This window comes from Empidonax traillii, unplaced genomic scaffold (genome assembly GCF_003031625.1).
Source record: "Empidonax traillii isolate 1590-97213 ecotype Southwest subspecies unplaced genomic scaffold, ASM303162v1 scaffold1283:size300302, whole genome shotgun sequence".
Lineage (NCBI taxonomy): Eukaryota > Metazoa > Chordata > Aves > Passeriformes > Tyrannidae > Empidonax > Empidonax traillii.
In genome coordinates this window covers 219,984-242,232 of record NW_020956476.1, presented here as the reverse complement: position 1 = coordinate 242,232, position 22,249 = coordinate 219,984, and the positions used below count along the sequence as shown (strand labels likewise).

Sequence of the window (22,249 nt, the reverse complement as noted above, 5' to 3'; positions counted from 1 at the left end):
AAAAAATACAGCTACAGGCCGCCGACTGGAGAAGGTCACGAAGCATCCGCGGGTGATTTATGGACTCGGGGATGTTGTCACAAGCAGAGCAGGGGTGTGAGGGGAACATTTTTATTTGAGATTAATAACATCAACATACAGAACGGAAACAGGATTATTAAAGCGACTGAATGTTTCCCAAAACGAAAATATTTTTAAATGAGATTGCTTTTTCTTTCTCCCTTCCTTTCTCCCTTCCCGAGTCCTCCGTGCCAAAGTTGCGGTGATAAATCTCGGCGTGGCTTTAAAAATGTTTACGGCTCGAAACCGTTAATTCTGATACCAAATCACTGCTGTGTGGATGGTGTCCTCCAACACTATAAAGCATCCCCGTCCTCCCCTCTCTTCGTGGAGATCCTCCGAGCGCATTGTGGAAACACGAAAAAAAAAAAAAAAAAGAGAGAGAGAGAAACATATTCCGAATCCTCAAGGATTTTCTGCCTTTCAGGAAAACGGCCTCATATTTTCCCTACTGTTTTATTGTTGTTAGCCTCAAACTAATTAACTGCACATATTTAATCTCTTAAACGCCTTTAACTGTGAAAGGACCGGCAGAATTTAACCAAAAGCCTTCATGATATATTTTTTTTTTAAATTGTGCTCAGAGTTCACCCCCAGCCGTGGACAAACCACCCACGGGTCACGCCGAAGTGTTTCCATCCCTAACGCGACCCCCAGGACGGGGGAAGCGTTTCCCTCACCGGGGGGGGGGTTGCACGGAGGGAAGGTGGAAGGAAACCCCGGAGAGAGAGAGAGGGGGGATCTCATCAAATCTGCAGAAATAAGCTGGTGCCCCCCGCCCCCGAGGAGTCTGGTGGGTTATCGGTGGATGGAGAGCGGTACAGTCCCTGGAAATGCGCTGCTTGCTGGGGTGGGAGATAATGCCAGAGGAAATGCTGGGGCTTTTGTTCATTAGAGCCTGTCTGCTCCCCACTTCCACCCAAGGGTCTCCCTCGATGATGACTCCCCTTGGCCACGCTCTTCTGACCCAAGTTTCATACTTTTTTTTTTTTCCTTCCCCCCCCTCAGTCCTTCTCCTTCCTCAAAGTCCACCGCTGCCTCGAGTTTGCTGGACCAGACATCCGAGACTTGGTGAGTTTTGCTGAATATCCTCCCTGGGCCCTGTCTGTGTGTCCCGCTTCTCCCTCCGCACCAGCCTTGGGAGCCATTCCTGCTCCAAAGTCCCACAATGTGACTTTTTTTTTTTTTTTTTCCCCCCTCCCCTCCACCAACCCCAGAATAAGCAAAAGCTGCCCTGGATTTCAGCTGAGTATTTTCCTTTTGCTACTGGCTTGTCTTTAAACTTTGTGATTTATGGCCCTAACTTTGAGGGAGTGTTTTAGATGGAAGATATTTCCTGTACTCCCTTTGAAGGGAAATCCAGTCAGATTGCAACATTTGCTGCTGATTTCGTGACGAGTGCGAGGGAGTTACAGTTTAAAGAAAAATAAGCTGCAACCAAAGCAAAAAAAGGCAATACACTGGGAGCCTAAAATAACTACTTACAGGAGCTCAACATCTAAACGTGCAACGACCTCCTCAACAGGGATTTTTTCAGCTGGTTAAGGTTAAAACAAAATTTTGCACTTCAGAGGAGTTACTTGCAGAATCCGAGGTACTTCTGATTGTCCAAGTACTCTAAATAAGTCAGTGGAGATCCATATTCAGAAATCTAGAGAGCACTTCATCTACAGAGAAGTCTTTAAATAGTCCACTACTGTTTTTCCTCTTTTCTTCCCTGGGATTTCAACGCCGGGGTTCCAAAATGGGAACTGTCTTGTAGCAGAAGATTTATGTTGGAGCAGTTCATAAAAAGCCAGATGAAGGGGGGAAAAAATAATAAAATGGCAATAATGGTGTCCCCTGGTCGAAACCCTCCCATCTGGGATCTGAAGGCTGTAGCCAGAACAATAGCTGGAAACACCGTAATCCTTGGGATAAGAGTTTATCCATCACCTAGAAAACCTTGGCTGTCCGACCCACAGTGAGTCCTCTTAAAAGTCAAATGTTTACTTGGACATCCTTCTTTTCTTTCCAGAGTTCTCAGCCTAAAGGTGCACACTTTAAAAAAAAAAAAAAAAAAAAAAAAAAAAAGGAGTTAAAAAAAGGCGACGGAACCCCCTCGACGGGTCGTACCTTCCCAGCAAAGTCCAAGGAGCATTTGTGGTCCCTCTTTTTCTTGCTTTGCTAAACGCAAATTCCCCCCCACACCCACCCCCGTCAGCACTTAAGGCGGCAGAATTAAAGGAGGGGAGATAATTGAGATGTGAAACAAAAGTAGCACTTAAAAAAAAAAAAAAGTGCAGACACCTAAATTCCTCGCCCTGCCTTCCTCCCACTCGCCGGCCCCTCCTCGTCACGGACTTTCCTCCAAAACGCATCTTGGCGAGTCGGTGCTCTCGGCAGCCGTGTGGGAGCGGGAGAGGCGTAAATCTCCCGTGGCGACAGCGGCAGCGCCTGGCATGGCAATAAGGGCGTTATTAATAACAGCAATAATAATCATCTTTATTGTTAGACACCTCGCTGCCTCGGCCTCCCCCGAGGCCCGTTCGCCTCCCCCCAGACCCCGCACCCAGTGCCCGGCCAGGCCGGGGGGAGCCCCCGGGCGATGGGAGCGCAAAGTTTACACCGAAGTTAAGCGGAGTTGCAGCAACACCGGCCTGTCCTCCCCCCTCATCCCCTCCGCCCCTGCGGATCCCGCGGCTCCCGTCCCACCCCCCCTCGGGCCCCAGAAAAGGGGTTTTAGGCTTTCGGGGGGGCTGCGAGGAGCCAAACGCAGCCGAAGGGCCGGCGAGGGGGGGTGTGGAAGCATCATCAGCTCTTGAAAGAGCCGCGACCGCCGCCGAGGGGAGGGGGGGACACCATGACTATGTTGAAACGGTTTATTAGCATAAATTGACACCTAATTGTTAAACACGTGAATCAAAGGACAGCTTTGCTATCTTTCTGCCTAGGCCTCTGTCCACCACGTCTGCAATTAGCATAATTTTTCACTAGTGACGCTGTTTGGGAGGCTCGTTGGCTTTGCCCGGCAATCCGAACCAAATCTTTATTTTTAAATACCCCCTCGGCTTTATCCCCCCCCACCCCCGCCCACCCCCCAACTCCCCCGTAGCCTGGATTCTTTTCGTTATTATTTTAATCCCAGCCAAGCATTGCATAGTTAAAAGGGGGGTGGGGGGGGTGTTGTGTTCAGCTTTTCTTTCTTTCTTTTTTTTTTTCCCTTCTCCTTTCCCTTCTTCCCCTTTGCTGTGGTAAAGCAGAGGCCATTGTTATCAGTGAGCAGCGCGTACCAGTCCATAGGGCAACTAGAATCTCAGGGTTTGTCCATTCAAAGCCAGCAGCTTTTCTGCACATCTTGGAAGCTGGAAAGCATCTTGATTTTTTTTTTTTTTTCCCTCCCCCAAACGGAGACCGAGAGACAATTTGAGCTGCCGTAACCGAAAGCTCCACTGGCTGAGCCCCCTCCCCCTCTGTTTTGGCTTTTTTCTTTTTTTTTTTTTTTTTTTTTTTTTTTTTTAATACACATATCCATGCCTATGCCGGATTTTTTTCCTCTCTCGAGTATATTCCTTTAACGTTTTTAAAGGAAGGGGGTCATTCCTTGCTTATTGATTGCGTGGATGCTGGATGTGAAAATATATTATGTCTGCCTGGGCTTTGCTCGTCAGAGACTAAGGTAAGCCGGACTCAAATAGGCTATCACTTTGTGAATGGCGGAGTATATGTCCCAATGATTTATGACCATATGACTCCAATCTCGGTTCAAGAAGAGTTCACAAGCTTTAAGCTTCCTTCCACGCAGAGACTCTTTTGCAGCCCTCATCCAGGGCCCTTTTCCACCCCCCTATTCCCCCCCCCCCCCCCCCCCCCCCCCCCCCGCTTTACAACTGGGGAGTTCTGGTTGGGGTGAAGCTCGCCGGTGGGGGAGGGAAGAGGGAAATTTTAGGAATGTCTCTCTATTTTTCAGGCAGAACCCAGCGCGAGGCGGTCGCTGCGATTTGAGCTCTTTCTGAGCGGCCGACCTATTGTTAAGGGCACGTTTAGAATATTTCTTATTAATAATAATTGAAATTAAAAGCGGGGCTATGCCTGGCTTCTCCGGCTCTGGGAAACGTACCTTAGGTGGGGGCGGGGGAGGGGAAAGACGCTGCTCTTCTTCACAGACACACTCAGGTCGTGAATTTAGGATTTCCAACATGGAGGGGACGGCTTCCCAGCAGAATACCTCTGCCTCAGCTTCCTTTTATCTTTTTCCCCCGGCCGCCTGATTTTTTCCCCCTCCGAGCATCCTCGTGCCCGCAGCCCTTTCCGTCTCGCACCTTCCCCCGATATCTATTTGTTTGGGTGGTTTTTTTTTTTTTTAATCCTAAATCCTGGTACTCCAAAGTTGCAGGCGAAAGAGTTTGTGGTTAAATGTTACCGCTCGCGAAGTGAAACTTGGAGCGTGGTGGAGCAGCCGGCGCGGCTCCTGCCCGGCTTTAATTGGAACGGGAGATCATCGAATATTTATTATTCCGCTTGAGATTTTTTTTTTTTTAAGCAATTCCTTGGAGTAAATAATTAGGATTGCGGCCGTCCTGGGCGAAGATAAATGAGCGGCATTTGTGAGGCGCAGAGAGATGAGGTACAAAGCAAATCTGTGGAAGCCACAAGCCAGGGAGCTTTTGGGCGAAAGGGATTGTAAATTTATTTTATGGACATGAAAAAAAAAAAAAAGAAAACAAATCCAAAAATCGTCGCTGTTATTTTTAGCTGCTTTAGCTGAGCCTCACAGCTCTGGTTTGGGTTTGTTTTGTTGTTTCGTTTTTTTTTTTTTTAAAAGAAACCTTTGCCAGACAGGAAGGCCTTGGAGAAATTCCCACCTCTGCCCTCGTAGATATTTTCAGCAAACCTATTCATAATAAAGGCGCTGCTGTTTGTTAATTAATTCACAGCTCCTCGGCTCGGGCCGGCGGAATCTACTTTTTAATAAGACATATTTATCACGGCGAGGAAACCAAACGAGAGTAACTCCCAGCAAGGGCATCATCCTCTCTGTAGACAATAATACATCTCCGTGGAAGAGACAACACAGATCTGGGAATGCAGCAAGGATTTAATCAGTGTGAAAAAGCCAAGCAGTCCCTTCGTGGACGCGTTGTCTGAGGCTGTGGTGGAAGTAAACGAAGGGTTCACATGACGTGCCATAAGAACACAGCAGTCAGGGAAGGGGGGGAAAAAAAAAAAGATGTTATTTATTGTCGAGCTGTGGCTTCTGTTAAACCCCGGTACTTAGAAATATCGCATTAGACTTTATCTCCAAGGAGTTTATTTTATTTTATTTTCCAGAATGAAAGAGCCCAGATAAAATTAAATATACAAGAGACACAATTAAATATACAGTGGATATCAATTGCCAAACAAAATGCACAGTGGCTCCTCACAAACTCCTGGCTGCCTTTTTAAAATCCGTGTGCTGCTCCATTGAGCCTCACCCATCAGATTATTTTCAGGTCAAGATAGTTTTACTGGTTTTGAGGGTATTTCTGTGCTGTCTTTGTGGTAGAGAAAGTTTATGCTTTGAGGAAAGAAAAAAAAAGAGAAAGGAAGAGAGAAAAGAAACATAAAAAAGATCAGAGAGAGAAGGGAAAAAAGGAAGGTTTCATTTTGTAATTTTAGGGTTTGGAATGGGGTTTTTGGACTTTTTTTAGAGCTTGGATTGAGAGAGGGAGGAACGATGAAAAATCAAAGGAGTAGAAAGTTAAGAGCAAATGGCCTGGTGACGTGTTTGTTTTCCAAGGGGAGGAAAAAAAAAATAACAACAGCAATTGAACTGGTTTTGGAATCAACATCTCGCCAATGGTAGTTCCAGATTCAGGACTGATGAGCACAAAGCCATGCAGGCAGTGAAGGGGTTTGTTTTCTAAATACAACCTGTGCTTCCAGGGGCAGAGAGAGACAGACACTCAGAGCAGGCCAAAGGCAGCACGTTCTTGAATTCATGCCCCTGCTTCAATCTGCTGAAAATATTTGCACTGAATTCCAAAGACATTGTGAGTTCCTGTGTAAACAGCAGAGGAAGCCAACTGTGCCAGGACACTGTTACCTGGATAAAACATATTGACTGTTTGCTGTTTTCAGTTTAAAAACAAACAGACCAGACAGAGGCCCTGTAATAACCCTACCAGACTTCTAATTTCGGAAGGTACAACATCTCGCTGCTTGTTATGTGTGTGAATGGCTGATTTGAATAGGTCAGGGGTAAGAAAGCAAGACTTTCATTCCTTTCATGCTTGTGGCCAGCAATTATCTGTTCTGTATCCCAAAATCCGTGTTATTTTCTGTGTTTTCTGACCGGGGATGGGGATATGTGCACATGACACACGTCTCCATGGATATCCACCCACGTCTGATGGGGAGTATGTGTAGGGATATAGAATTGTGTAGTATAAATACAGGAGGAAATAGATGTGTGCAGATGAAACCACGTGTACCTTTGGAGCATGTTGTACAACCTGGCTGGAGAAAAAAAAAAAAATAAATAAAAAAAGATGCAACCAACAACCCACCAAACCAACCAGGAAAACTGTCCCTGTCCTCCCCCCCCCTCCAAAATCAGCTCAGCACTTTTGCACTGTAACATTTGTTGAGCCTCCTTGGGCTGCACACAGGACGAAATCTGCTCCAAGCATCTGTTCCTCCTGTTCTGCGGGACCCTATTCATGTCATGGGCCTTTCAGGCCCCAAGATGGATTCATAGGCCGGGTACTATTATTGTGTGTTTTCTCCTAACCTTTCAGGTCAGCTTCCAATAGACAGCTGGAAACGGCCTGTCACGTGGCCTCGGGGTGCCAATGTTCTGCCATAGGGGTGGCAAGACCCCGGTAGCCGGAAAAATCCTTTTGGGGAGCCCCAGAGATGCAGAAGACGACGTACTACGACGGCTCCACGCTCTTCGGGGGCTACTCCTACGGCAGTGCCAATGGCTTCGGCTACGAGGGTCCCCAGCAGCCCTTCCAGGCGGCCTCTCACATGGAGAACGACTTCCAGAGGTCTGCCTGCTCCCTGCAGTCTCTTGGCAACACGGCCCCGCACGCCAAAAGTAAAGAGCTGAACGGGAGCTGCATGAGGCCCAGTTTGCCCCAGGAGCACCCCCCGCCTCCCCCCGTGTCGCCGCCCCCCAACCCCGCCACCAACAGCACCGGTGGCAACAGCAATAACCAGTCTGGGGGCGGCAAAAGCGCCCCCGGCAAAGCCAACCTCAGTGCAAACGCCAGCCTCGCCAAGCAGATCTTCCCCTGGATGAAAGAGTCGAGGCAAAACTCCAAGCAGAAAAACAGCTCCCCCAGCACAGGTACTTCGTTGTGCTCTCGTGACCCTCTCCGGTTTCCCCTGTGTGAGGTGGGGAAGCCACCGGTCAGGGTGACCTGGTTTGGAGGGAGGGGAGGATCCAGGGAGGATCCAGAGAGGATCCTGGCGCCGGGCAGGAGGCAGCCCTGGCCCATCCTGCAGCTCTGGCTGTGCACACGTGGTTTGTTTTAGGTATAACGGGAGCACCGCAGGGAAATAACGAGCAGGTGGTTGTACACAGGTGATGTCCCACTGTGTGGACACAGATACATGGAAATGTGCACCCAACTGCTCAGCCTGGTGCTGCTGAAGCTGTTTGTTCTCTTCCCACCTCCCTGCCCCCAGACACGGCAGTGAACACGGTGTAGGTGTGCATATGCATAAACACATGCACCTCCTTGCACAAAGACACACCCAAGCCCAACATGATCCAAAAAAACCCCCAAATCACGTTGGGAATATCACTGTTTTGACAAATACATTCGTGTCAACTTTGTGGCACATGCTCCATCCTACATTAATTTAATTTATCTGTTACATCATGTTTCTCTCACAAAAAAGGTAGGTACAAGTGCAGTCTGGTGTTTACCAGATTACATGAAAATATTTGTGTTGCACAAATATGAGACACACAAGATGTGTTTGTGTGTGTGTGTGCATTCACACCTCAGCAAACAAAACACCTCCCAACACCACCCTGTGTTAGTATTAATTGGCTTTGCAGCGACTGCCCCCCTGCCAAATATTATTTTCTCAAAATTATCTGCTGGAAATAATCGACTCCTAAATAAATGGCCCTGGAATCCTTTTCTACATGACATGATCAAATTTTCATAAACCAGGGGCAGCTTTGGAGAACAGAACTCTTAATAAATGACATGATTATGGAGTGCAGGCTAATGCAGAGGGGTGAGGGAAGGGGGGGTGGGGTCGAACTCTTGTGCCTGTTCCAGGATTTATTAAGAAACGATGCATTCAATTTCTGCATGTAAGTAATTATCTTTTATTTCATTTTGGGGCCGGCAGAAACCTGCAGCGGCGAGAAAAGCCCCCCAGGCTCCTCGGCCTCCAAGAGGGCCCGCACAGCCTACACCAGCGCTCAGCTGGTGGAGCTGGAGAAGGAATTCCACTTCAACCGCTACCTGTGCCGGCCCCGGCGCGTGGAGATGGCCAACCTGCTGAACCTCAGCGAGAGGCAGATCAAGATCTGGTTCCAGAACAGGAGGATGAAGTACAAGAAAGACCAGAAGTCGAAAGGCATGGGGTCTTCCTCCGGAGGGCCGTCCCCCACGGGCAGCCCCCCCCAGCCCATGCAGTCCTCGGCCGGCTTCCTGAACGCCTTGCACACCATGAGCAGTAACTACGACGCCCCCTCGCCGCCCTCCTTCAACAAACCCCACCAGAATGCCTATGCCATGTCGAGTAACTACCAAAACCCCATCAAAGGCTGCCCCTCCCAACAGAAATACGCCAACACGGCCCCCGAGTACGAGCCGCACGTCCTGCCGGGGAGCGGGGTGGCCTACGGGACCCCCAGCATGCAGGGCAGCCCCGTCTACGTCGGAGGTAACTATGTGGATTCTATGCCCGCCTCTGGCCCGTCCCTCTACGGCCTCAATCACCTGCCACACCACCAGGCTGCCAGCATGGACTACAGCGGGCCCCCCCAGATGCCCCCCAGCCAGCACCACGGACCGTGCGAGAGCCACCCCACCTACACAGACCTTTCCACCCACCACGCTTCTTCTCAGGGCAGAATCCAAGAGGCGCCCAAGCTCACCCACCTGTGACAGGGAGCCAGGGACAGGCTCAGGTGAAGCAGATGGGACCCCTCCATGGGGGAGAGGGGAAGAGGGCAGGCTCAGCTTCAGGAACATTTGTGTTGAGCTGTTTCCTTTCCTCCTTTGACAGGGATGTTTCCACCGGGTTGTTGTTGTGCTCGCTGTTATTGTTTCTGGGTTTTATCAGGCACCCTTTCGGTGTTCACTGCCTAAAGCAGCTCTCTCTCTCTCTCTCTGAAGAGATATACCTCCTGTGTTTCAACACAAATGCTTCTGAAATGGGTTTGGGGTAGTTTTGTGGGAATCTGGCAGATCCGAAGCAGCAGCACCCCTCATTTCCATCCCAGGCACAGATCATCACTGGCAATTCTCGGACAACTGGAAAGGAGAAGAGTCCACCAGCCAAGTCTTTGCAGTTGGTGTCTCTGCACCCACATAAACATGCACACAATTAGAAGAGATTCACAAGGAAACTACCCACTCCTCTGACTCCTCCTCAAGATCAACCTGTGCTTTCCTTTCCAGCCTTCAGAGCAGGGGGGTCCTTTCTCACCGAGTAACTTCCCACTGGCCCCCCACACAAACTGCAAATATACACACCTGCCAACGCGTGGGATTCACACTCTTCCCCTCTGCTCCCTGCTTCCCCTCTCAAAAATAATAATACTAAAAAAAAAAAAAAAAAATTAGAATAAAAGAGCTCTGAGAATTACAAATGTTTCAGGAAATAAGTTTCTGAAATGCCTAAACCCCCTCCCAACAATAAGAGCAGTCCAAAGAGAGGAAGAAAGAGTTGACAGGTCTGAATATTTTCCCACCTTTGCCTCCGATGACGTGAAGTTTGTAGTTTTGGGGGGGGTATTTTTTTCTTAGGGGTTTGTTAACAGAAAAGCAATCTTGAGACTTAGAAGTCCTACGCTTCTTTCCTCCTCTTCTCTTTGACCTTACGTGAAAACAGGGTATATTTGAACAAATGGAATGTCCTCCAATCGAAGCAGAAGTGAATGGATCACTAGTATTTGCTAATGCTTTCTTGTCTGGACATCTTTGTTGCACTTAGAGTTTACATATAATGGGTATTAAAACAACTTTGAAGGGCTTTCGTCCACCTCAGTCGAGACGCCCTTCAATAGGTGTGTGTTCTGGTGAACATTCATATATATTTATTGGTTATAGCCAGTTTAAAATATTTTCCCCTTTTTTGTATTATTTATCCCCGATATTATGTATTTATATGAGGGAAAAAAAAAAAAAGAATCAAATTGTACTTTTTTAGTATTTACTTGTTATAAAGGACATTGTGTTTCCTTGTCATTGTACAACAAGCTTATTTTAGTTATTGTAATTTAGACAGACCAGTAGTTTTATGTTACCTTCGTACTTATGAATAATGTAATTAGTTCTACTGGAGGCATGAGAGCAGAACCAGACTGTAATTGTATAGTCCTGAATTAGAAGAACTATAGCTAATCCCTCCCTCCCACCTCACCCCTCCTCTTTGGAGATCTTTCTTTGTTCTTACAGTAGTTATTTTATTTCCTCGCTTAAGGGTTGTCTGTTGAACAATTCTTGAATAAACTTTCTGTTATCAATTTTTACCTTGTCCTCTCAGTCGGATTGAAAGGCAAAAAAACAACAACAACAACAAAAATAGATTGTTTGTCTGTGAAAAAAACAGCGAAGGGAAGGCGAGGAAGGGGTGGATCGAGCGCAGGCTCCGGGTTTGGGCTCTTCGTCCCCTGGTTGGGGTGAAACCCTGGGAATTGGGGCCATGAGCGGCCCCAGAGCCCCCTCCGCGCCCCTTCCGCGCCCCCTCCGCGCCCCCTCCGCGGCCACAAAGAGGGAATCACGTGGAGCCGGGGCCGGCCTTCCATTGGGCCGCAAATGAAAACAAAGGAAAAGGATTAATTCCAAAAAAAAAGGGGGGGGGATAAAGGGAAGAAATTAAAAAAAAAAAAAAAAGCCCAGAGTTTCCATGCGGGGACCTCGGAAGTGAAGAGAAATTAAATCTCTTAATGAATTAATAAATTAATGTGCTATTTCATTATTAATAAAGAACGAGGATGTGTGATGCACACGCGGGTACACACAGGCACACGCACACACATGTGCAGAGGCAAACACACCCCCCCCTCAGACCCCACACTCATCCAAAAATTGTTATTAAAAGGGGGGGAAAAGCCTCTGCCAAATGTTACATTATCGGTGAGAGCAAAAGGGAGAACAACCCTTTGCCAGCAGCGAAAGCAGATGGGATAATACCGTGAATAATTTGCCTTTTATGCTCCAAAGCCCTAAGAAAACTTATATTAAAGCAGCGAGGAGCAATAAAAGTTTTATGGTCCTGGAAAAGGGGTGAAGCGCTTGTCAGGCTGGAAACGCTCCGTTTGTGCGGCTGAGGAGGAGGGGATTGTCCCCTACAGAGGAGAGGAGAGGGGGATTGGATTGCTGCCGGCAGAAAAAGGCTGCAAAAGGTACCCAAAATTAGGGGTGGGCTGTGGAAACGATGTGTGTGTGTGTGTTTGAGGCACCTGCGTGCACAGTCGGGACCATCCAGAGGTGTCTGCACAAACCCCCAGGTAGGAAAAGGGCCAGAGGAGAAAGGATCACATGAGGAATGATGCCGTTCCTCCTGCCGGCTCCGCTCCCTCCTAATAAATGAAGTTCCAGGTTAATAATTATAACCTTCCCACAATAATAAATAACGGGAGCACGGAGAGACAGGGCTTGTTTTTCTCCCCAGGACCGGGGCTGGGTTCTGCCCGTCCATGCAAGGAGCAATTTACCATCCGGGGTTACTATAATTTAAAAGCATAAAAGCGTGCAGGCTCTGATTGGGATCGCCTCAAAGAACAAGGGTTTGGCGCTGCCTTCCCCCTCCCACCCTCCTGGAATGTATTTTTCCCGTCGCCATGTTGCTGGGTTTGTGGCAGGGATTCCCAGGAACTGGTTAAAATCGGGGGAAAAGGGGAAAAAAAGCGCCAATTCTGGGGCTCCAGCCATGACACCTCCACGGGCTCCATCTCCTCCAACTCCTCACATCCCCGGGTTAATTTGGGCCTCTGCATTAAAGCAGCAGGCCCGGGTTTGTCCTACAGTTCTTGCATTTCTCTGTCGTTCACGGGCCCTGTGAATTTATTCCTGTGATGTGAGGCCTTTCCCCTTGAGCAGGGAGATTTTTTTTTCCCCTTGTGCCTCCGTGTGATGCGTGGGAAAAAAAATTCCCCCTTTCCCCAGGAAGTTCTTTTTGTTTTTATTTTTTTTTTCTCTCTCTCTTTTCTTCTTTTTTCCCGTCTCCTCTTTTTATTTCCCCCCCTTCTCTTCTTGTTGTTTTTTTTTTTTTTTCTTGCAACTCAGTGTGAGCAAAAAGCAAGAGACAACTGTTGGGAGCAGCTGGAAGGAGTTTCCTTTTGCACCCCAAACTCTTCCACTTCATCCCAGCTCCTCAGTGACCCCTTAAAAAGAAGGAGCTTTTGGCCTTATGGCAAAGCCCGAGACCCCCAAAATTCCACTTTCATCCAAACAAGAAAGAAATGATGTGAAACCCACCTATTCTTTTTCCACTGATCTGCTGAGATTGAGTAGATTTGTGGTGATTTTGATAAGGGCATTCACTACACAAAATACTTCAGGAAAATCTTCCCTTGATTCAGCTGGTTTGTAATTTTTAAAATTATTATTATTATTATTTTCTTTGCCCCTTTGCTAAACTGCGCTTCGGCCTCGGCTTCAGCTGCAGCTTTAGATTTATTATGTGTGCCTCAGAACCCCTCACCACCCACACAGATGCTTGAAGTGACAAAAGTTTCCAGGCTTCTCCCTGCGTGAATGCAGCCGGTCCCTCCCGGCTGCAAAATGGGAGAAATGGAGCTTGAACAAACCAGCTCCAAACCAGCCCCTTTCCCATTCGGCACCAGGAGACTTCTTTTTGCTCTCCCTCCCGAAATTTTTACTCTCTGCCTTTGGATTGGACTTTATAAATCCCCCTTGGGTTAAGGAACTCTTCGGCAAAAGCCAAATTTCTGTGCTGAGGGAGTCAGGCCGAGCTGTCAAAAGTCTTTGGAGAAAAAGATTGATCGTTTCTCTCTGATTTTCCGTTTGTGTTCCCGGGCACTTTAAAGAGGGGAGGGGTGGTGGAAAAGTCTTCCTGGGAAATGACTTCTCATTTTATTTATTTATTTTGTAAACTCTGGAAGTGGCACTGTTTATTGGAAATGAGGGGGGGGGGGGGGGGGGGGGGGAAGAGATGGGAAGGAAGAAATGTGATTTCAAAGATATCTGTGACCTTAAAACATGTTTGGCCTTTAAGGAAAGTGCAAAAGGTCCATTAAGTCTGGCTTTGGAAGGAGAAGGATTATGCTGTTCTTTAAAAGTAATTTAACCTGGTAAATCGGGCTGGTCTAACTACCCTTGACCTAAAAGCTCACTTGATTTCCCAAGTGCTCATATCCAGCCTCGGACACAAATCCCTGGACCAAACCCTCACATTGGCTTCATTTTTCCGAGTTTCACAGTGTAAGGATGAGATGGAAACATCCCCCAGCCAGAGCCCGGATCCATCCGGGCATCCCGGGGGGGCAAAGCCCCCTTTCCCAGGCCTGGATCCCCCACCTGGGGCTACAAACTCTGGGGAACTCAGAGGCTGGAGGAACCTGCTGCAGGCAGGGCAGGAAGGACAGGCAGGGCAGGAAGGACAGGCAGGGAAGGCAGAACAGGCAGCGCACACAGGACAGGCAGGGCTGGTAGGGAAAGCAGGGAAGGCAGGGCAGGAAAGACAGGCAGGGATGGCAGGACAGGCAGGGCAGACAGGGGCCATCCAAGGAAGCCTGGCAGCATCGGGGTGGTGGGGCCCGGCTGTGCCTTTTCGGGGGGTTCTTCTCTGGCCTTTTTTCTCCCTGTTTTTAAATCAATTAAAGAAAATAATGCTCTGTGTTTGCCACCAGGCCCCTCCTGCCATTGGCCGGGGCTCTCCACGTGACCAGGAATTGGCTGCAATTTCGCCCCAGTCTCGAGTTTAGCAGAGCAAGGTCCCCCCTCCGCCTGTATTATCAGCAATATAACAATTATAAAAAGCCCGAGAACCACCATCATCACCGCCATAAAAAAAACGAGGCCCTCAGTTTTCTTTCCCTCTCCCCCTCCTCCTCCTCCCTCTCCCCCCTCCCGCTTTTTTAAACGCTGGGCCCTGGAAAAGCCATGAATTTTGAATTTGAGAGGGAGATCGGGTTTATAAATAGCCAGCCTTCGCTCGCAGAGTGCCTGACGTCTCTTCCCGCTGTCCTGGAGACATTTCAAACTTCATCAATCAAGGACTCGACATTAATTCCTCCTCCTTTTGAGCAAGCCGTCCTCAGCCTGAATCCTTGTTCCAGCAGCCAGGCAAGACCGAGGAGCCAAAAAAGAGCATCTCATGGCCTGCTCCAGCCCCAGCCCCCGGCTCCGGCACAGCCCGGCCCCTTGGCAGCCGAATTCCCTTGGATGAAGGAGAAGAAGTCGTCCAAGAAAGCTACCCAGGCTCCATCCTCTTCTTCCTCTTCTTCCCCCCCATCATCTTCCTCGGTGCCGGTCCCTGCCGCGGGATCTCCTGCAGGTTCGTATCATGAGGGGGTGAGGGGGGATTTGCTGAAATCCGAGAGGATCCGAATATGAAAAAATCCTCCCCTCCCACCCCCTCCCCAAAAAACCCCCCTACCCCCCCTCCCCAAACAGACTTTGCCCCGCACCTCCCCCGAAACTGTGTCACACAATAAAATACACCGAGCGAGGTACCCGGCCGGGGGGACACGGGGGGGTTCTCCTGCCCTCTCCCCCCAGAAAATAAAAGAGCAAATTGCTGGAACTTCAAGCCAAGAGGGAGAGAGAGAGGGGGCCGGGGGAGCTGCGCTCCAGTGAGGGGATTTTGCAGCTCCTTTCACTTGTCTTTCTCTCCTACCCCCGTGGCTTTTTACAGACCAAGGGAAAAAAATAAATTAAAAAAAAATTAAAAGAAAAAAAAAAAGAAAAAAAGAAAAAAAGAAAAAAAGAAGAGAAAACAAAACCTTAAAGAAGTGCAAAGTGGGGGGGTAAGAAAGACGAAAGACGGGTGGGAAACGCGGGGGCTGCTACCAGCACGATGGGGAGGTGAAAAAGCGAGGGACGGGCTCTCAGGGTTAATTGCAAAATTAAATAATTGCACCTCCAAATTCTCCCCGAGCTCCCCAATAAAGGAGCAGCTTCTCTCCGAGGCGCTCCTTGGCCAGGGAGCTCGGTGTCCCCGGCCAGGGACCCTCTTTCCCTCGGGATGAAGCGTTAGAGACACAATTCACCCTTCCAGTATTTTAATGGCACGGTTCAGGTGAACGCTCGGGCAGGAGAAGGGCGGACACCGGAGCTCATTGGCCGGATAACACAGGAATAATGAAATCAAAGCGTCCGTCCCGAACTACCGGGAAAGGGAAAGAAAAAAAAAGGGAGGAATGGTTCGAAATTCCACTTATCCGCGAGGGTGGAAGGGAAGGAAGGTCTCTAAAGAGAGAGGCCGGGGAGCAAAATCCCTTCTCCTCACTGAGGCGAAGGGAGCTGGGGGTGATTTCCAATCCTCTTCCACGGTGGGAAGAGTTTAATGAAACATTTATTTCCTCACGTAGCGGCTCCCCCGCACCCACCCCGTGCTCGGTAGTGCCGGGCACGGCTCTGCCCTGCCCGCGGCAGGGACGGGACGGCTCCAGCCCCTCCACCTGCCCCCCGCTCCTCGCTTTTTGTGTGTGTTTAAGACACCCAGGGGCTGGGAGACACCAGCGGCTCCAGGAGGCTCCGCACCGCCTACACCAACACGCAGCTGCTGGAGCTGGAGAAGGAATTCCACTTCAACAAATACCTCTGCAGGCCGCGGCGAGTGGAGATCGCGGCTCTGCTCGACCTCACCGAGCGCCAGGTCAAGGTGTGGTTCCAGAACCGGCGCATGAAGCACAAGAGGCAAACGCAGTACAAAGAACCCCCCGACGGGGATCTCGCCTACCCCGGCCTGGACGAGGGCAGTGACCCCGCGGAGGAGGCCGAGGGGAGCCCCGGGCTGGGGCCGGTGCAGGAGCCCGGAGGGCCCCCCGGGAACGCGGAGCCGGTGGCGGGGGGCGAGCCCAGCGCCTGCCCCGGCAGCCGAGAGTCGCCTCTGCTGCCCGAGCTGAGCATCTTCTCGGCAGAGTCCTGCCTGCAGCTCGCCGAGGGGCTCTCCCCCACTCTCCACGGCTCCCTCGAGAGCCCCGTCCACTTCTCCGAGGAAGACCTGGACTTTTTTACGAGCGCACTTTGTACCATAGATCTGCAACATTTAAATTTCCAATAGCGGGCCCCTCTCTCCCCACACACCTCGTTTCTGGACGTTTCTCCCCCTTCCAGGGGCACCAGCCCCAACCGAGTCACTGCCAGATCCCCCCCACTCGTCTGTGAGAGAAGGGGGGCACCCCCAAAACAAACCTCAAGCCATTTCTCATTCAATCACCCCATCCCGAGCTCCTTGAGACCCAAATCACATCCCTAACCCACCCCCCAATATTTATTCTAGGAGGCTCACACGAAAGAACAGCCCGAGTTCTGCTAAAATGCAGGTATTTAACGATAGTTTTATTTTGACTTTATTTATTTGAAGGAAAGCAGCCGGTAGTTCTCACGCACATCAGAGATGTCAGCCCTCAAGAGAGAAATATTTGTAAATCCTTCAAGCGACTTTCTCAGGAATCAGAACGAGACTTTTAGATTTCTTAATAAAACTAAATTTAAATAAAAATCAGGGGAATTTTCCTTCCTATTTTTAAGTTTTAGATGTAGACTATTTATTCAAATCCTTTAATAGCAAAGGGCAAATTATTTATTGTATATTATTTTCATAGAGTAAATAAATGTCTTTATAAAACCAAGAATCCTGTGTTTCGAATTTCGTTGGAAAATGTGCTTTTTTTTTTTCCCCTAAATCATTCGCCTTCCTCTTTCCTGCTTCTCAGTAATGAGGATCTAATAATGTGTGCATTGAGAGGAAACAAAAGAAATTGCTCCCAACTAACATTGCAAGAGGCTTCGGGAGTCAGAAATATTTGCTGCCTTCTGCTCTGTTTGCCTTTTCCTCGGGCTTGGTTTTTATTTATTTCGGTTTTAATTTCTACTAAATGAAGGCTGGACTTTTCTGTCTAATTTTAACCTTTGTGGTTCTATTTTTGCGATTGGAAAAAAAAAAAAAAAAAAAAAAAAAAGAAAAAAAGAATAAAAAATCCCTCCCCTAAGAATAAAGGGCTGGAAAGCAACACAAAGGCAGCTCTGGGAGAGGCGCGGAGCCCACGCACATTCCGCGGCGGTGCTGGAGGCCTCGGCCATTCCCTCTCTCCCACATCCCGGCCTTCATCCCACTCCTCCTCCTCCTCTTTCTCCCTTTCTCTTGCAGCAGAGAATCCGGCCTGGCCACATGGCAATTTCTGGCTTTTGAAACGTCCCGGATTACAAAAAAAAAATAAGCGAAAAGGAGGATTTTGAGTAAACGCTAAAAATCCACACTGGGAGGGTGGTGGGAACAGGCATTTTAGTCAAAAACCAAACGTTAGAGGAGCACGAGAGGAACGAGATGGGCCTGACAGAGCCCTTTCTTTTTTCCACCCCTCTTTTCCAGCAGTGCAAACCAGAACTCCCTCGGTCTTATAAATCCGTGATCTCCTTCCAGGGCCGCCTGTGCTGCTCTCCCGGCTCGGGGATCCCTTTAAAACCTTTCTCTCAACATACAATTTTAAATATAAAACTCGTACATCAGGGAGGCCGAGGTGCAGGGTGAGGGTGAGGGGACTGGGGAGGCTTATGAATGAAGAGGGGTCAGCGCAGGAATCAATCGCGGTGACACCCAAAATAAATCATGTTGCGTCTTTGCTAAGTCATCGGTGTTTGCTCAGACACGGCCCAAATTTGGGACGCTTTTGGGAGGGGTTTGTGAGAAAATAAAGCGGAAAGGGGAGCCCAGGGGAGGGGGGGACACACCTTAAAATGCTCCGAGGGAGGATGGAGCATCCACAGGGAGAGATGCTCCCATCGTGCCCTTTCTTTGGGGTTAAGGAAAGCCCAGGCCGCCCGTCCCGCTCCTCCGGCTGCCCCGGGGACCCACAGAGAGCTGGGATCTGGTGTGTTCGGTGCCTGGGGAGTGTCATCCCCCCTCCCCAGGGACAGCCTAGGGGCCGGGGAACTCCCGCGGGGGCGCCTGATATTTGGGTTGGGATTCAAAGCGTCAGAGCTGGGCTTGCTCTGCACTCCGGGCTGTAAAAAGAAATAAAGAGAAATAAGGAAAGCAAACCCTCGACAGATGTTTTCGAAATTGCTGTTCAAAGATCTGGATTATCTCTTTCCTCTCTAACAAAGGGGTAGGGGGGGGTGATTTTACGGCCACCTTTTCATTCTCAATAATATCGCCAGGCTTTTTCCTCGCCAGACGAGCAGACAATTCAAACCTCCCAGCATCTCACTCCGGGAAGGTGTGGGTTCCTATTGAAAATCGAAGTAGATCGCAATTAAAATATGCAAGTGAACATTACTTAACACCTTCCCATAAATAAAAGGCAGAGTCTGGTGCGTGGCTGGCGGTGCCTGCAGACGAGCTGCCTTCTCATCCCCGTCTGGGAGCCATCACCCACCCCCCATCGCCCTGCCCTCTCTCACCGATTCCTCTCGGCTCTGAAAGTCCCAGAGTCACGAGTTCTGGGGGGAAGGAAAGCCCAGGCACAGCCCAAGTACCACAGAAGGCTATTCATTATCTTTAAGTTTATTTAATATCTCCAGCTTCTGGAACATACTCAGCGGCGGCGTTGTCTGTCAAAGCGCCATTTGTTCCAGTGCTTTACATATTTCCCCTCCTCCCCCTCGCCATCCTGAATCCAGCCCTGCTGGGAGCGGCAGGAGCAGGGAATCGGAGGGTCGGGACTGGCCCGGGCCGGGGTTCGCAGCAGAGGGGGCCACTCGGCCCTGCCCGGTGCCCGGGGCTGGATCTGGGATCTGCACATCCCCTTCTCTTCTCCGGAGCTGGATCTGGGATCTGCACATCCCCTTCTCCTCTCTGGAGCTGGATCTGGGATCTGCACATCCCCTCCGCCTCTCCGGAGCTGGATCTGGGATCTGCACATCCCCTCCGCCTCTCCGGAGCAGGCACCTCCTCACTCCACTTCAAAAGAGGTGCGCGTGGATAACATCTCCCTCCGCAAATCCATCTCCATCGGATTTCCACAAACACACCCGCCCTTTCCGTGGGGAAGGGAGGAGGGGAAGGGCGAGGCGGAGGGAGGGGACAAGAGGGACACCGAGCTCCGCAGGGCCCCCCCTGCACGGGGCTGGGAGGGGGCGGCCCCCCCGCCAGTGGAGGAGGTGACACCGGCTGGGACAGGGGCGGGGAAGGGGATTCCACGAGCCCCTCAACGTAAACCTTGAGCCCTTATCGATAGAAATCCCTAACGAGGGCCCTCGTGCAGCCCGTAATGACTTCTGGAAGTTGCTGCAGGTCTAGAAAGCATGCCAGTCACAGCCACAGATCAATTCTACACCCACGGAAAGTGACTTAATAAATGGAACCTCGCCAGTTATTATCCTTGCTAACAGCAGGCCCCTTCTTATTTGTCCTAATTAGCAAGACTGAAATGTCGGAGGAAAGAAGGGGAATATTCAATAAAATCTAAATTATTGAATGACTGTAAGATTTCGCCATTAGTTCAGCCATTCTTTACCTTCTTCAAAATGTCAAACAAATGGGGAATGCATATTTGCAACCCTGCCCTTCTGTTCTGTGCAACTGCAGGGCATATATTAAGCATATTAAGCATATTCAGCTCCTGATCGTTGTCAAAACACCTCAATTGCCTCGCGATTATTAACCCAGGAATATGCAAATGAGCTAGGCTGGCACGTGTTGTGGGGATGCTAAGGTAATATTTATCTTGTGCTGATCTAGTCTGGGGATGTGTTTGCTAAAGAGCTACTCGAAGCCCTGAAGATGTTGGACCAGGCTATTAGAGCCATGAAAACCTTCTGGTGGGTGAGACAGCGAGGCAGGAGTGGGGTCTTTGGGGCGGGAACAGTCAGCTTCTCCCGGGGAGTCACCCCGACCTTCCCCCCGAGGAGGGAATATCCCTCCCCTGACTGCTCTCTCAGCATCCTTTTCCAGCACTTCCCAGTCCTCAGTTGCTGGGATTTGAGGAGCTCTCCCAGTCTCCACCCCCACCAAAGGAAGGAGTTGGCAGAGGGAACCTTCCCTTGCTCACCATCCTGGAGCCTCCTGTGCCGATCCCGGTTATTTTTTTCCCCTCTCTTTATTATTCAGGGAAGGGGAAAACACAGAGAAAGCAGAAACTATCTGAAGGAAGTAACCGGATTCACTGTGACTCGTCCAGTTGGATCCAGTTCTCATCCCCGGTGGGATCCTGCTTACAGGATACCAATAATTGATAATGTCGGCCTAGTAATATTAGCAATAGTGATGAAGATGTTAATAAATTCATGGTCTTGTTAAGGGGAGGGTAAAGGAGCGACTCCACCCGGGCCTGCGAGTGCAGGATCTGAAAGAAACTCGAGGGCTTTGGGACTCCCCCCAGTCCCTGCTGCACTTACAAACCTCTCCCCTCCACTCTCACCCAGCAGAAAGGCTTAACTGAACCTCATTAATGGGCCGACCCGGGTGGCAGCCACACTTCTGCCCTGGGGACCGCACAGAAACAGCCGATGCGATTAACAGGGAGACAGGACAGGTTTCCCCGAGCCACCGGACCAGGGATTTGATCTCGCTTTTATCCTCCTCAATGCCCAGATATTTTGTTTTATTCCTGCTGGGGGAAAGGCAGCAGCATCCCCCAAAGTGTGTGGGAATGATTACTGTCTCCCTCAAGAAAAAAAGTGAAAATCAAGTAAAAAATAAACGAAAGGCTTAGTAGGGGACGGGACAGAGTTCTAATAATTAGAGAATCTCCATCTACACCTTTTCTTTGACCGTCTCAACTCCCCATAAAGAGGGATTTTTAAAAAAATGTGTAAAAGCCATAATGAGGCTCAGTCAGCGTTTGATTGTTATCAATAACCTGATGTTTCTTTCTCCGGTGGGTTATGAAGATCTGAACCAAAGACAGACCTCACACTTTTCCCGCAAGGGGAGTTGAGACCAATGGTAATAACTACCATAACAACATCAGTAATTTGCTGTTGGATCCAGGGCAAGGGACTACGAAGGAAATTTGGGGAGGCGGTTCCTGAGCGATTCCCGGTGTCTCTGCACGCCCTTGGATGCTGCGGCTTCCCAAAATCCCGCCCAGCCATCACAAGCCCTGCGTTTTGGGGAAGGACAGGTGGGAAAGGGAGCGAGGGGGTGCAAACCAGGAGTCTGCAAGCCCTGGGAAGGGGTTCCACGGGGGGGAGTTGGGAAGTCGGCACCTTCCATCCCGCTGCCCCCCTGGAATCTGCCCGGTTTGGCTGCCCGGGGTCCCTCGGCAGGTGAGACCCGAGGGGTCTGAGAGGCTGCTGGGAGGAGCAGATGGCAGGGGCCCCGCAGCGCCGGGGGCAGCCAGGGGGGAGAAGGTGGAGGCCCCGTTCTGGGAAGAAATCCTCTCCAAGATCCCCTCTTTCGTCATCCCCCCGCAGAGGGACCAAAAAAGCCTTTCCCGGGGTGACTCCAGCTCCGCACATCCCTCCTCAGCTCCAGCTCCGCTTCCACCCCCCTATCTCGTTGTCCCCAAAGTCGGGGCTGGAGGTTCCAGAGGAGGAGCCCGGGGAGCTTTGCTGGCTAAAATTTTGACCCCATCAGACCCAACCTTTCCATTTACCAAGGAAACTCTGTTTTCACCTCAGGTCTAAACCCTGGTTTTGGCTTTGCTGAGAGGATGCACAGCCAAACTTTCTCCTCCCCAACTCCCGAGCTGTCTCGGGGCTAATCCAGCAGCTCCAGGAGGCAGCTGTATTTTAATGCCATAAAGCATCCCCTTGATGGAACGGTGGAGGGAAATCATGGTGGAAAATTATCAGACAATACGAAACAATTGATTCAAGGGCGAAATAAACATCTATCCTTTTCTTTTTTCATTTTACAGCCATAAATCATCCATTGTAAGCATTATATTATT

The 22,249-nt window shown here is 49.8% G+C and overlaps 2 protein-coding genes across 4 annotated transcripts; both read left to right on the top strand.

Moving 5' to 3' along the window:
* Positions 1 to 1,096: 1,096 nt before the first annotated feature.
* HOXB3 (homeobox B3) lies at positions 1,097 to 9,219 on the top strand. 3 transcript variants are annotated; one of them, XM_027906354.1, is made up of 3 exons: positions 1,097 to 1,131; positions 6,822 to 7,375; positions 8,398 to 9,219. In XM_027906354.1, exons 2-3 carry the CDS (start codon positions 6,940 to 6,942, stop codon positions 9,159 to 9,161), a joined length of 1,200 nt encoding a protein of 399 aa, XP_027762155.1. In that variant the 5' UTR covers positions 1,097 to 1,131; positions 6,822 to 6,939; the 3' UTR covers positions 9,162 to 9,219. The 3 variants fall into 3 exon arrangements, with proteins under 3 accessions (XP_027762155.1, XP_027762157.1, XP_027762156.1); XM_027906356.1 differs by lacking the exon at positions 1,097 to 1,131 and adding an exon at positions 3,673 to 3,718; XM_027906355.1 differs by lacking the exon at positions 1,097 to 1,131 and having other exon boundaries at positions 6,595 to 7,375.
* A 4,940-nt stretch (positions 9,220 to 14,159) lies between these two features.
* HOXB2 (homeobox B2) lies at positions 14,160 to 16,632 on the top strand. The gene is made up of 2 exons (XM_027906357.1): positions 14,160 to 14,742; positions 15,905 to 16,632. Exons 1-2 carry the CDS (start codon positions 14,349 to 14,351, stop codon positions 16,471 to 16,473), a joined length of 963 nt encoding a protein of 320 aa, XP_027762158.1. The 5' UTR covers positions 14,160 to 14,348; the 3' UTR covers positions 16,474 to 16,632.
* The last annotated feature ends 5,617 nt before the right edge of the window (positions 16,633 to 22,249 follow it).